At 40.0% G+C, this 13,853-nt stretch overlaps 1 protein-coding gene across 2 annotated transcripts in view; it reads right to left on the reverse strand.

Moving 5' to 3' along the window:
* The window catches only part of PAX3 (paired box 3), a 141,878-nt gene that overhangs the window by 21,287 nt on the left and 106,738 nt on the right, over positions 1-13,853 (reverse strand). For both annotated transcript variants that reach the window (XM_029616167.1, XM_029616166.1), the window contains exons 6-7: positions 3,453-3,618; positions 2,505-2,719 (exon numbers count right to left, since the gene is read on the reverse strand). In XM_029616167.1, coding sequence (XP_029472027.1) covers positions 2,505-2,719; positions 3,453-3,618 — 381 coding nt within the window. The remainder of the gene's footprint in view (positions 1-2,504; positions 2,720-3,452; positions 3,619-13,853) is intronic.

The raw sequence follows: 13,853 nt of genomic DNA on the forward strand, positions 1-13,853 counted from the left end.
ATATGCTTACGTTGGAGGCAAATGAAAGCAAGAGCAATTGAATAACATGAGGGAAAAGTGAATTTAAGATCATAGAATTATAAATAATGTTGATGGTATATATATTCTTTTTATTCTTTGTCTTATAAAATGATTTTATTATATCTAATGTTTAGTGTTATACTGTTTTTTTTACATTTGCTATAGCATTTTAATAAATGTAAATAATAAAAAGGAGAAAGAGGGGAGAAGTCTCAATATGTCAGTGAAATATATACTAAGACAGTGAAAACTGGCAAATGATTATCAACCTGTTCAGCACATCTTGATGATAAAAGAGTTTACATGGCATACAGTATGTCCATGCTGGTCTTCCCTCTTATCTACTGTACCTATACATTTTTATAATACTGTCCTTAAGCATCGCTTCGGTCATTCTACCTAGTTATGTGTTCAGAAATATATGTTACTTCTCTCACTCCAGTTTCTAACTTGTTCCATACAATTGTCCCTATTACAGGGAACGCCTTATTCCTCATTTCCTGAAGCTCATATTCCTTAATGTCCTATGTACACAGTATTATCAAAATTTGTTAAAGACTTTTCAGTCACTACTAACACAAATCTCTCTTGACATTCGCCTAGTAACTGAAGTAAGAAACAAAAGTGATCAAATATCTCCTGTTTAAATTACCCTCTACATACAGAAAATGATTCTGTCTCCAAACTACTGTGAAAAGGAAAGTGTGTTTCACAGTATACGAACAAAAATAAAATGTATGGAAATACAGATACATTGATATAGCTATGATGAGTAAGTCATCTAATATACTATTTTTGTACATTAATTTAATGTTACTATTTATATAATCTAGTTATTTTATTTTTCTAAAGAATACTGGCAACCAACCATAACCTATTGCACAATAACATCTCTACAGAGATTAAATATAGGAATATTTTTATTATTAAATTAAAATAAATTGTTAGTGTAATGATATCTAAAATAAAGTCAAATAGAGACAGTAAATTAGGCTGAAAAGGATTTTTGCAGGATTAATGTTATCACGAGGTAATGTGTTGAAAATGAGACTTTCTCTAATGTTAGGCATTTTTGTTAGATATTGCAGTTAGGATTCTATATCCTTCAAGTCAAAAGGATTCACTAAAGTCTGGGGAAAAGATTCAGTTGTTTTTATGTTCTTTTTTTCCCCTACTGAGATTTAAAGACATAAAGTTCAATATCTCACTTTGTGCTATAGAAAACTTAATTACATTTACTGTTACAAAAAAGGGTTTATGAACTTTTGCCTTAGGGCAAAAATGTTTATTTCATTGCCTCTGCTATTCATTCTTTTCAACTCTCGTCCGCTTTGAACTTTCCAGCTTCACAGAGTTATCACCCTGGTGCAGAAACCAGTAACTGGGCTCCTGAGCTGCAGACCACAAGTCGAAGAAAACCAAGGAAGCAAAGATATGTGAGCTGTTATTTTGACCACCCTTTGTGCCATTAAAATCTCATTTTCTGCCTATTAAAGTGCCCTCTCACTGCTTAGGCAGTGGCGATAGTCAGTGATTAGTGTGTAATTGAGTATAATTGTCTTTTCACTTTTCATTTGTGTCATTCTCAGCTTCCCTCTGGTCTATGTAGCCACCAAGAAGAAGGAAAGAGGAGGAAGGGAAGATAAAGCTTTAAAACTTTCCTTCACAACTCTGAAGAGATGCCCGATTGTAATTATAGATTGTGCCCACTTTTATGACATTTCCTCAAATGTCGTGGACACCATCCTAGACACCTGAGCTAAGCTCACACAGACTATATCCGGGCAACTGCTAATAATGCCAGCTTCATGGGGTTGCTACATGTAGGAAATTCATTCAACCTTTTGACACTCAATTATCAAGCCAATTTATTAACAGGATCTCCCAAGAAAATCTCATACTTTAATGCAAATTAGAAAAACAATTACAGCATTCAAAGTATTTGCATATTTGCAAACTGTAATAAATTCTCCTAATTTCCACACTCATTTATAGAAGCGAGAAGTCATCCTCTCTTATTTGATCTACACTTTGCTGGGTTTTTTTACACATTGGATTATGGAGGTAACCATGATTGTTTCAAAAAGTAACCCATACTGTATAACCTACCCAGCATTATAATTCAGGAAAGGGTTCTGGGAAAACCAGTGGTGCATATGCAAAGCTTGACAACTGACTGGAAACTAGACCTTGTTTTCAAACCGTGTTTTCTTCCATTCTGTGCCTACGGAAAATCTCTTCTGAAAATAGGAACCAAAGTCTATGTGACCACTTACAAAAGCAGTTAGAACTAAGTGCTTAAACTATGGCTTTTGATGCTGCCAGATAGAAAAAAAAAGGCAACTGGCAAGGTGAACTCATGTGGCTTGCATAAAGAATATATTATGGTTTTTAAATCTGGCAGCATTTTCCTTTTGCCTTAGGTGACAGACTGTTGGGTTCTGGTACACAGCAAAGCCTCTGTCTGCCAGGAAGGGACTGACCTGAGGTGGGAGACCATTGCCAATGGCGGGGTTCACGGGATTTGAGGGCCCGGACGGAGGCACAAAGCTGTCTGTGTAGCTCGAGAATCCATGCCTGCTGCTGGGGAGGCAGTACGCGGCGCTGCTCTCCGGGTTAGAAGGAAGACTGCCCTGGTGCACTGAGCTTGGAGGAAGAGGCTGAGGTCTGTGAACAGTACTGCTGGGATCAGACACAGCTAAAAGGAAAGACAGGCACAGTTTAAAAATCCCCTTTCCTCTAGTCCTTGATTAGGACAAATTCTCTGAGTAAAGTGCAGCATTTAAAAATTACAATATGTGATCCTGTGCTCTTAAATCTGACATACTGCAAGGTCATTCTTTTCATGAGAGTATTAACTAGCTGATAAAGAAAACAACATATCAGACTGACCAGAACAGAGAGTTAATTTCAGTCTGCCTTATTTATTTTATTTATTGATATCCAAAAACTCCCTGGAAATCAAAGTGCTGTTTTGTTTTGGTTTTTTTTTACCAATGGAATGAAGCGTGCAAGAACCAGAGTGTACTGGGATGGTCGTTATCAAAGCAGAACCGTCCCGGTGCAGAAAATGTCACGTGATCAGGCTCTCTCTGCATCCTCAGCATTCTTTGCTACTTGCAAGGTACACTAGGTTTGAGCAAGCGATGATATCTTAAATCAAACACTAATGATAATGAAACCAGCATGTTTAGATTTTCAAATGTTCAGTGCGCTGTTTTAAAGAGAACAGTTAACAAATGAAAACCCCAGGGTCTAATGTAGTCATTGTCTTGTCACAATATATGAGACAGCAAGATACCAGGGAGGATTATTTTCGAAAGGTGTTTTCCCTTTTTTTTTTTTATATATCTATGACAAAACTCTTTCAGGAAGCAAGCCCATTGGGTAGTTGGACTGGAAGCCTTTCTCTGTCTGAGCCATCGCTGTACCTTGTGGAATTGAGGTGGGTTGATAGGAGGTTTCAGATAGCTGGTAGGTTGGCAAAGCTGGCATAGCTGCAGGGGGAAACCCCCCTGGGATCAGGTGATTAAAAGCCATCAGCTGATTGGCACCTGCTTGTTTCCTCCACCTTGCACGGCGGTTGCTAAACCAAACCTGGGAATGGTACAAAAAAAAAGGAATATCTAAATCTTAACATGTAGTAGTAATACAATGGTTATACCTTAGAGCAAGTTAGGTTTGAGCACATCATTTCTTACAGAAAAAAGCTTTTTCTGTAACAAATGATTTTCTGAATAATTTGCAAAAGGATCTACACGCATAAACCCCCGGTTTATATGTGTACATCAGCTTTTGAAATCTATCCGGGGAGCTGTACGTGGAAAAGTGGGATTGGGGGTGTGGAAGCCTTTACGAGAATGCTTTTCATTTTCAAAAGTCTGCGTGCAAATGTGCACACAGAAGGGTGCACCTGCCCAGAAGCAGGTGTAATTTCCTGCGCATATTTTCATGCATATACTAGTAGCGCATCCCTGGAGGTTTTCAAAGCAGACTTACGTCCATAAGTCCGCTTTGATAAGTCGAGCTAAACTCTGCAGGGATTTTGTACCTGCAGAGCAGACTTCAGCCTTCATAAGTTGTTAAAAATGACCCTCTTGTTAGTCCCCTCTCCAGTTTTTCGTCAGTCCTATATTATTTGTGCCTTTAATACAGCTCATATTTAATGAGACTAACAACTCTATATACATAAGATTTTCCTCCAGCAAAACACAAATTGGAAAATTATTCCTTTTCAGAATGTTTGTGAATGCCAGACAGAATCTCTGCATCGAAACAAAAGGTATTTTGGCACAGGATGGAAACCATTTCATAAGAGTGTGGTAATTTTATTTATTTCATTGGAAAGAGGGAATGAGAAGTGGCTTTATAGAGAAGCGTTCATGCAGTGCACAGCGCAGCTCCCTCAGGTCGGACTCAAGGTTTCAATTATTTATCTACTTACACCAAAATGATGAGAGAGAACGAAAGGTTGAGGAAAGGAGATTACCCAGATTCCTCCCAGCGCAGTATGGCCTTCATTTGCATTTTACAGAATGCATACGCAAGCAACCAGAAATGGGATACAGTTGGCGTTCATAATCTTTCAGGATAAAGCACATAGGCAAGGAATATGATGCAGTCATAATTTTATATTCTAACTATTGAATTGGTTTCATTGACACAATGAAAACTGATGGCACAGAAATAGGGTAATGGAAAAAACATCAACATCCAGCAACTTTTGCCTATAATTTGCAAAAACTTCCTGCCAGCTGATTAGTTTCACACATATGGCTTTTTTTCCTTCCTCCATGTGGATTTATGTGTTACATCCAAAATAGATTATAAACACAGAATCTATTTTTAATCTGTTTGGCATGCTTGTCACTTCCTAATTCTTTTATTTGATCTTTGCAACTTTTGTTGCCTCATCCAAAAAAAAAAACCAAAATATAGGCTGCCTTTCCAATTTTCAGCTTTTCTCTACCTAAAGTGACTATCTGCTTCAGCTTGCATGGGCAAGCTTGTCCCTGGTTTTTCTTAGTACACTTTTACCAGCAAAATCATCATGATCTCAAGTCTCGATTTCCTTATAAATATAATTATGTAGACTGCAGGAGCCTGATCATGAATTTTAATGTATTACTTCGTTTTGCACTACTCCATCTTGATTTGCAACAAGCTATAAAAAAAGTTTAGGCTGCATGTTCCCACCTTATGTAACTAAAACCTTATTTCTGGTGCTGCTGACTTCTAAATAGCGTCTCCATTTCAGCAATAGTTCTTTCTGTTTAATGCGGACACTGGATTACTGTTAATGATTCCCTTACTATTTTTGCTACTAAACTTTGCAATTGGTAAATTAATTCATTCCAGAAGCTGGCGGTTTCTTATACACAGGTAGGGGTAATTTTTAGTAGCCTGTGTAGAGCTAGTCTGTGAGTAAAAAGCACCCCCAGACTTTAGACTAAATGTGCACGAAAGTCCACTTTGAAAATTTGTGAGTTGTACTAGGTACGTGTGGAGACATATGCTCAGATGTTCTCCCACTCGTGGGATCTCACTTCAGCTCTACCCCTGTAAATGCCTAATTAGTATGCACATAAAAGTATACACAAAACCATGTTCCATGAGTACTTTTATACGCATATATGCCAGGGCTATTTTCAAAGGGCCACTTACGTACATATGGCCTGATTCCAAAAAACATTTACACACTTAAAATTGGGTTTTAAACATGCAAATGCACTTTACCCATGTAAGTGGGCTTTTGAAAATTGTTACAGTATGTGCCATTGAATTGTCCATAGGATTTATCCACGTCAGTGCACTTTACATGTGTAAAAGGCTTTTGAAAATTGCTACAATAGTATGTTACATTTACACATGTAAATCCGTTGAAAATTCAGCTCCAAAACTGTGTCTTTGAAAATTACCCCCTAAGTATTGCTAATTTTAGTTCCTGGGTCCAAAGGGGCTAAATTCATTTCAGACTAACATGAACAGAGTGATGCAGTTGCCCAGTTGATCAATTTAGGTATATAAAAATTAAAGGTCCAGAAGCAAGCTATAGGTGATATACATATTTATTGAACTAGCATTACATTCAAGATCCTCAAAAGCTAGTCAGAAATATATTATGTTAGCCCAATTGAGAGGTATCATTCGGGCTGGCTCTGTGACTCAGTAGCAATATTGCCCGTGGCCATATGTAGGGTCACCAGTTTGATTCCCAGATTAGGTCCTCCTCCATCTTGGATTGGCTAGGGATGGGGATGCTGCTGAGGCAGCATTTACCACTACAGTGGGGAGGGAGTCATGGCCATTGTTTAGACTGATACCTCGTGGGTGGATTTGGAGCCCATGATAGAGGATCACCAAAGAGCCCTGGTGTATGGCTCCTCACCTCAAGATCATTGCTGCAATGTCCTCACTAGGAGGGTCAATTAAAATACGAGGAAAAATCCCCCAGCACCGGTTCTGACTGAGCTCAAAGAAGGAAGGAATTGCTGAGGCCAAAACAAATTCAAGTTATTATCTACAATTTCTTTATTGACCTTTCTTTATCACAAGGTCAAGAAAAGGTCAATAAATCAGGCAGAAAAAAACTGGAGGTGTCGCTTTGTTCTTATTTCTTCCTGGACATTTCACCTTTTCCCTCCCCTTCTGCCTCTCTCCTTCCCCCAAAAGAAAACAAATGCAGAAATCCAGATCTATTGCACAGACACGAAAGTATTTTTTTCTCCACTCCTGCTTAGGTCCACGAGCTCTCGTCTTTCCCACACCTCCCCATTAGAGTGTTCAGCAGTGATTTGAATGGTCTAACCAGACCGAGCCTAGCTTCAGCCATATATCTGGAGTAAAATGATGGTCAATTCCATTGTTTGTGTTAGGGAGCGATGCGAATGTGCCACAGAAGAGCCGCTACCTCTCTGAAGACGATGCCAGCATTAAACACGGATTTCTTCTGGTATTTTAATCATTGATTGACTGCTATCTGTTGTCCCATGCTGGGTAAAGTAAAAGGTCCATATGTTAGATGTTCTAGGGAATTTGTTAGACTATAGATCATAGCAGTAGAGTGTAAGACATGATGGGTCCCCAGGGAACTGAGGAAGCCATAAGGAATGTGAGGGAGTCACAGGGTTAAAGCCACATTAAGACAGCTGTTATGTTAGAGAGACTTCTGTTTTTTGGCTAACTCTGGGTCACTGGCTTAGAAAAATAAATGAACAACTTTTAAGTGGTTAGAATGCATTTGCCTTCAAAGCTAAAGCAGTCTGGATTTATATTTTTAAATCAGCGGCAATTTTGAAATTGTGGCAATTTGTCATGGACAGTTAGATACAATGCAGTAGCTTGACTTATGCCATTTTCAGTATCCACATTAGGACTTGTCAGTATTCTTCCATTTAAGATATTGCTACAGTAATTATCTTTCCCCATTGAAAGCTATTTCTCAGCAAATTGTCCTTACTAGAAAAGAGGAGAGCAAAGAAGAGCATAATTTATACAAAGAAGATAATTTCCAAATACTGGAATTCTTGTTATATTTGATCCAAGATAGGAAATACAAAAAATTCTGCATTTTTAAATGTACACTGATAACTATTTGGGGAGGGCAATTTTCAAATAGCCTGTAGAGGGCTGAAACCTACAGCTACAAAAAATCCCCTATACTTTAGCCACAAATTTTCAAAGCAGAATTATGCACTCTGAAAATGTGCAGGTTGTTCCAATATGTGCCTACACATATGTGCTGGAAGTTACAGCTGCTTCAGAGCAGGTGTAACTTTCTCTGTGAACATTTCCATGTATACGTTTGAAAATCTAAACTATGGAGGTAATTTTCAAAAGAGTTACATATGTAAATGTAACATACTATCGTAGTAATTTTCAAAAGCCCACTTACTCGAGTAAAGTGCATTTGCACCTGTAAAATCCTATTTTAAGCATGAAAATGCTTTTTTAAACCAGGCCAAATGTGGGTAAATGCTTTCTCTGCCCCAGCTCCGCCCCCTGGAATGCCTACCGGGATTGCGGGAAAAGGTATGCACACAATTGAGTCGTACACATAATTTTGTCCACACAATCCGACTACCCCAAGGTCATTTTCATGTGTGTAAATCCTTTTAAAAATTACCTCCAAAATGCTTACAAATGGATAAATGAAGCATTGTGATTGGCTGGTGAATTTAGTTTGTGATGTCATAACTTGATAAAATCACTGGCACCAAATCTATAAAATTTAATTAAATAATAATAAAATTGCCCTCCAATAATTAAAGATGTGAATCGGAACCGGAATCGGTTCGGATTCCGGTTCCGATTCACATGTGGGTTTTTTTACATCGGGCCCGATCGCGGTTTTGTTTATTGGCTGCGCCCGAGCCGATAAACAAAAAACCCACCCTGACCCTTTAAAACTAATCCCTTTGCTTCCCCCACCCTCCCGACCCCCCAAAAAATATTTTACAGGTACCTGATGGTCCAGTGGGGGTCCCGGGAGCGATCTCCCGCTTTCGGGCCGTCGGCTGCCACTAATAAAAATGGCGCCAATGGCCTTTGCCCTTACCATGTGACAGGGTATCCGTGCCATTGGCTGGCCCCTGTCACATGGAGGGAGCACTGGATGGCCGGCGCCATCTTTAAAAATGGCGCGGGCCATCCAGTGCTCCTACCATGTGACAGGGGCCAGCCTATGGCACGGATACCCTGTCACATGGTAAGGGCAAAGGACCATTGGAGCCATTTTGATTAGTGGCAGCCGACGGCCTGGGAGCGGGAGATCGCTCCCGGGACCCCCACTGGACCATCAGGTACCTGAAAATGTTTTTGGGGGGGTTGGGAGTGTGGGGGAAGCAAAGGGTCGGGGTAGGGTTAGGGGTTATTTTTGTGTGCCGTTTTTCCCGCCCTCCCCCAAAATGATAAGAGAACCCCCACGATCAATATTGTGGGGTTTTCCTATCGTTTTGGGGGAGCCCCCGATTTCTGACGATTTTGAAAATATCGTCCGATATTTTCAATCGTCTGAAGCCCGATTCACATCCCTAACAATAATATTAACCCATTCTAAACTCTGCTGTATTTATATATTATAAACTTCAAGATGCTTAGGCCACACACAGTTTCAATGAACAGTTGAAACTGCTGTTATTGAGTCTGAATAATATAATATATATTCTATAATAATAATAATAATGCTAGACAGACTAGAACTTGGAATCCAGCAGCGGGTTATGTTACAATCCCCAAATCCTATTCTCAGATTCCCACTGTGTATGTTTTAATGCATGTCGAATAAAGATTAAATTTTAACATATTCTACTGTGGGAACTCCGATTTTAGTTCAATTCAATTAAATTCTAATATTTTGAAGTCAGAACATACCCATATTTAAAACTCTTCTAATGTGTTTTCAACATATTAATTTAATAAGGGTGCTCTAATTATTAAATAAATGAATAATATTTGGAAGTCAATTATTTCTGCAGACCTACTGTTAGAAGTTTCTGAAAGTAAAAAGTCTTCAAATGCTAGTCAATGGGAACCCTGCAGTCAGATAGCCTCAGTGAGCAAACATTCTCCTGTTGTACTTGATACTCAAAGCTGATGTCGTTCTCTCATCATCATCATCATCATTTATTTATTTCCCACCTTTCCAGCCATGGAGTTCAAGGCATGTTACAGGCAATACAATTGGTTAAAATAAGAGGTTCCATAGTTATAGCAGCTGCTGTGGTTTCAGGACTAGTATGTAAATATAATATGCTAGAGACTGAAGGATGCCAATTAGCTAAGGAGATTACAAAGGTTAATTAACTAATATAAGAGCTACTTAGGTTATATAAAGTAGGTTATATCAAGTAAGAGGTGAGGGGATTATCAAAGGCCTATAGGTACATACACAAAATATTAGGCGCTATAAACAGAGGTTTAAGTCCTTAAGTCCTGCCCTCTATCAGCAGCTTAAGGTTCTACATGCAGTGCTCTTAGAAACTATGTACAGGGGTATATCCTTGAATTCTGCAGACAGTCTTGGTGAGGAGGTTTAAGGTTATGCCAAGTTTTTTATAATGTTTGTGTCACTGGTTGATGGAAAAAGCTGCTTCAAGGAGCAAGAATTTCACTGACTTCCTAACGGATTGGAGATCTGGGACCACTCTAATATGGAGCGGCAGGGAGTTCCATAGTGTTTGGACTGAGCTTGCAAAGGTTTTCTTCCTCGTAACTGCTCATGGTTTTAGGTGAGGGCACCACCAGACATTCTGGAGACTGCAAGTGTAAATAACATGTGGGTGTATAGGGGATGAACAATCTCGTGAAGCAGGTTGGTTGCCATCCTTTGAGTGTTTTGTAGGCCAGGGCCAGTAATTTGAATTTTGTGCGATGAAGTGTTGGGAGCCCAGTGCAGGATTTTTAGAACAGGGGTTATGTGTTAAAATATCTTTGTCTTCGTTATCATGCAGGCTGTACCATTCTGTATAAGATGAAAGCTGTGGTTCAAGGTTTTGAGGATTCCAGTATAGAGAGCATTGCAATAGTCCAGGTGAGAGATTATCAATGCTTGGTTAATGGTAATAATGGTGTTTTCCTCCAGGGAGTGTTATAGATGACAGAGTTGGCAGAGAGATGGGAAAAAAAAGTTTTGGATACCAACTGAATCTGGGTTTTGGAGATAAGTTGAGAGTCTAAAATGAACACTAGACTCTGGTTTTGAGAGCTGAGAGTTAAGGTTGTTCCATTAAGAGAGGCAGTTGGGATGAGGTAATTGCATTCTTTCTTCCCAATCCATAACATTCCTGTCTTTCTTGGGTTCAGAGAGAGTTTGTTCTGGTGCAGCCAGCAAGTGAATTTCACTAGACAGTTGATGAGGCTGGCAATAGTTAAGTCTAAGTTTGTACTGGGCAAAACCGTAATTGTATGTCGTCAGCATAGGAGTAGAATCTTTCTGATGATTTTGTCGAGGAGCCATATAGCTGTAGAACCCCACAGGAGAGAGTTTAGAGAAGGCTGCACTGAGGGTTACAGTATGGGAGCATTCAGATAGGAAAGAAGTGAACCAGCCGAGGGCCTGACCTGACACCCCTAGATAGCTTAGTCTGGTGATGAGAAGGATGTGGTCTATTGTATCAAAGGCTGTTGAGAGATCTAGGAGTATTAGTAATGCTGACTGGCTGCAATCTAGAAGCAGTCAGAAGTCATCCAACAGAAGGATTAGTATGGTTTCCATGCTGTGATATTGGTGGAAGCCCAAGTGATAGGGGTCTAGGGTAGGTAATAAGATAGTTGTGCTAGTTTGCCTTCTCAATGATCTTGCTTAGTAAAGAGAATTTTGAGACTGGTTGATAGTTCTTTGGGTTCTTTGGTTCCAGGTTACATTTCTTCAAGGTGGGCCTTAATAACACTCTTTTTAGATAGTTAGGCAAGTGTGCTTCTGCTAAAGATGGATTGATGATGATTTGGATGTGGTGAAGTAATCCAAATTTAGCTTGTTTGATTAGCCAGGGTGGACAGGGGTCATCATAGCAGGTGGCTGCTTGAGAGTAGCGAGGACAGCATGCACATCTACTTCTCGTGGTTGGCTGAATTTTCTTAGTGAGTGCTATAGAGGAGGTTGCTGTGTTTGTAAGAGGCTTCCTGTTGCTCCGTTGTCTGTCAGCCCAGATGCATACTATCTTGTCTATGAATAATTCAGCTAGGTTGTTACAATGGGTCTCTGTTGAGAGGGTGGAGGGTGTGGGGGAGAGTGGGAGATCCCAGGCATTTGTTTATAATCTGGAATAACTCTCTAGGAGCATTCTCTGTTTGTTTGTTTGATTGATTGATTGATTGTTATTGTAAAGTAGGCTGCCTTTACTTCATTGGTAGCCTTACGGTCTGTACTGCAGAGTTTGTTCACCTGTACAATTTTTATAGGTTGCTCCTTTGAGAAGTAGTGTGGTGCAGGTACCAGATCAAGTGTGTATCCTGCTGAGTATGTTGGTCTGTTTACAAGTTGGATTAAGCCTATGGTTTCCATTGTGGTCAGGAATTTCTGTGTTGGAGGGTTTCTTATAGCTTATCTATAAGAACATTGATGTCTCCTAAGATTAGCATCCTTGGTTGTTCTAGGAAATTGCCTTTTTCCATTGGCCTGAGTAGGAAGACTCATTCTTCTATTTTTTTTTTAATTTAATCTTGTATTTATTTAAATTATCCACTCTAGAGGACAGTCAGTTTTTATAACCTCCACCATCCAGCTTAAGACTGTAAGCATTTTGGGGGCAGGAAGCATGCTTAACTATTCTACCTGCAAGACTTGTGGTGATTCTTCATTGTATTCCTCTAATGATGTAACAATATTTATTTAGTGGAGCAATGCATATGCTCTCAGTGCTTTAGAGAACAAAATAATGATTATCTCTCCATGTTAAGTTCTCTTGCTTGACATTTTTTGCCAGAAGAATGACTATTGCAGGTTAACAGCGTAATTTTAAAAGGTCTACACACACCTATCCTGGAAGATACATGCGTGACCAGACTGTGCATGCACTGCGCATTTTCAATCACCCATTGCCACTCACATATCTCCCGGTACGCGCTGAAGAATGGCTTGAAGAAAAAGGGGTGGGCTGGGGGTGGGGCATGGGCGGGCCGGGACAGTGCCATTAGGCACTTCCCGCTGAAGTGCGTGCCGGGAGCCAACCAGCCTGCGCAAGTTACTGCTGCTCCGGAGAGCAGGTAAGTAATAAAACAAAAAAAATTAGGTTAGTTAGCAGGGTTTTAGGGGTCACGGCGGATAGGGGAAAAGGGAGGCGGGTTAGCTAGGGGGTTTAGGAAGTTCCTTGCCAGTCCGCTCCTTTATTGGAGCGGACTGGGAGGGAACTGGGGAAAGGGCCTATCGCGTGGCCCTGCGCATCTACTGAAATCCTCCCCTTACGCGCGCAAGTCGGCATTCACGCGCACATACGCTCACCGCTATAAAATCAGGTACACGTGTGTACGAGGGCAGAGAATTTTATAACATGCGTGCATGTTATAAAATCAGCGCGTTTGTGTGCGCACACTGGTAACCGCATTCACATGGACACCCATGTGTGGGTTTTAAAATTTCCCTTTAAGGCTATAGCAAACAGTGCAACTACACTAGGCTCTGCCATTCCTGGGGGCACCAAACGGGCCAACTGTTGTTTAGTTTAGTGCTTTTCCACCACAAAGCGACGGTGAGATATACCTCCTGATGCTCCTTACATCGCTTTTGCCTACATCACACTTTTATTGTTACTTCCGCCCTCCTGGGGACTAAAAAGAAAAAAAGCTTTCTTTGCTTTTTTTGCCTCACAGCCACCCTGTAGGGCTTAAAAGAAAGTTAAGATGAGAGCAGCCAGGTGAGGGATGAAATCTTAATTTTATTTGCCACAAGGTGGGTTGGGGAAATAACTGAGTGTGGTTGGAATTGTCCTGATATGTAGTCAAATTAGGTGTGTCCAATACATTTCTTGTAGATACAGCTGTCATTATTAGCACAGGTTCTAGTGGTAATTCCTTTTTGATTATGTAGTTTTGATTCACATCATGTTTTGCAAGAATCCATCCGCAATGTTGATCTAGGACTGTGAGCACACGGGAGCCTCCAAATCTGGTGTTGCATTAGGCCCCAAAATTTCTTAAATCAGCCCTGCCAAATACCCAATCTCATCCAAACTGCCTTTATAGTATGAGAATACATGGATGATGGGTACCCTATAAACATTATTATTTAAGTGCCTGATTCACCAAAGTTTTTCTCCCATTGTGTCTGGGTAAAAAAAACCTCAATGAACCAAATCCTATATGGTAAACAAAAACTAGTAGGATGTTGATAATAT

The sequence above is a fragment of the Rhinatrema bivittatum genome, chromosome 9 (genome assembly GCF_901001135.1).
Source record: "Rhinatrema bivittatum chromosome 9, aRhiBiv1.1, whole genome shotgun sequence".
NCBI lineage: Eukaryota > Metazoa > Chordata > Amphibia > Gymnophiona > Rhinatrematidae > Rhinatrema > Rhinatrema bivittatum.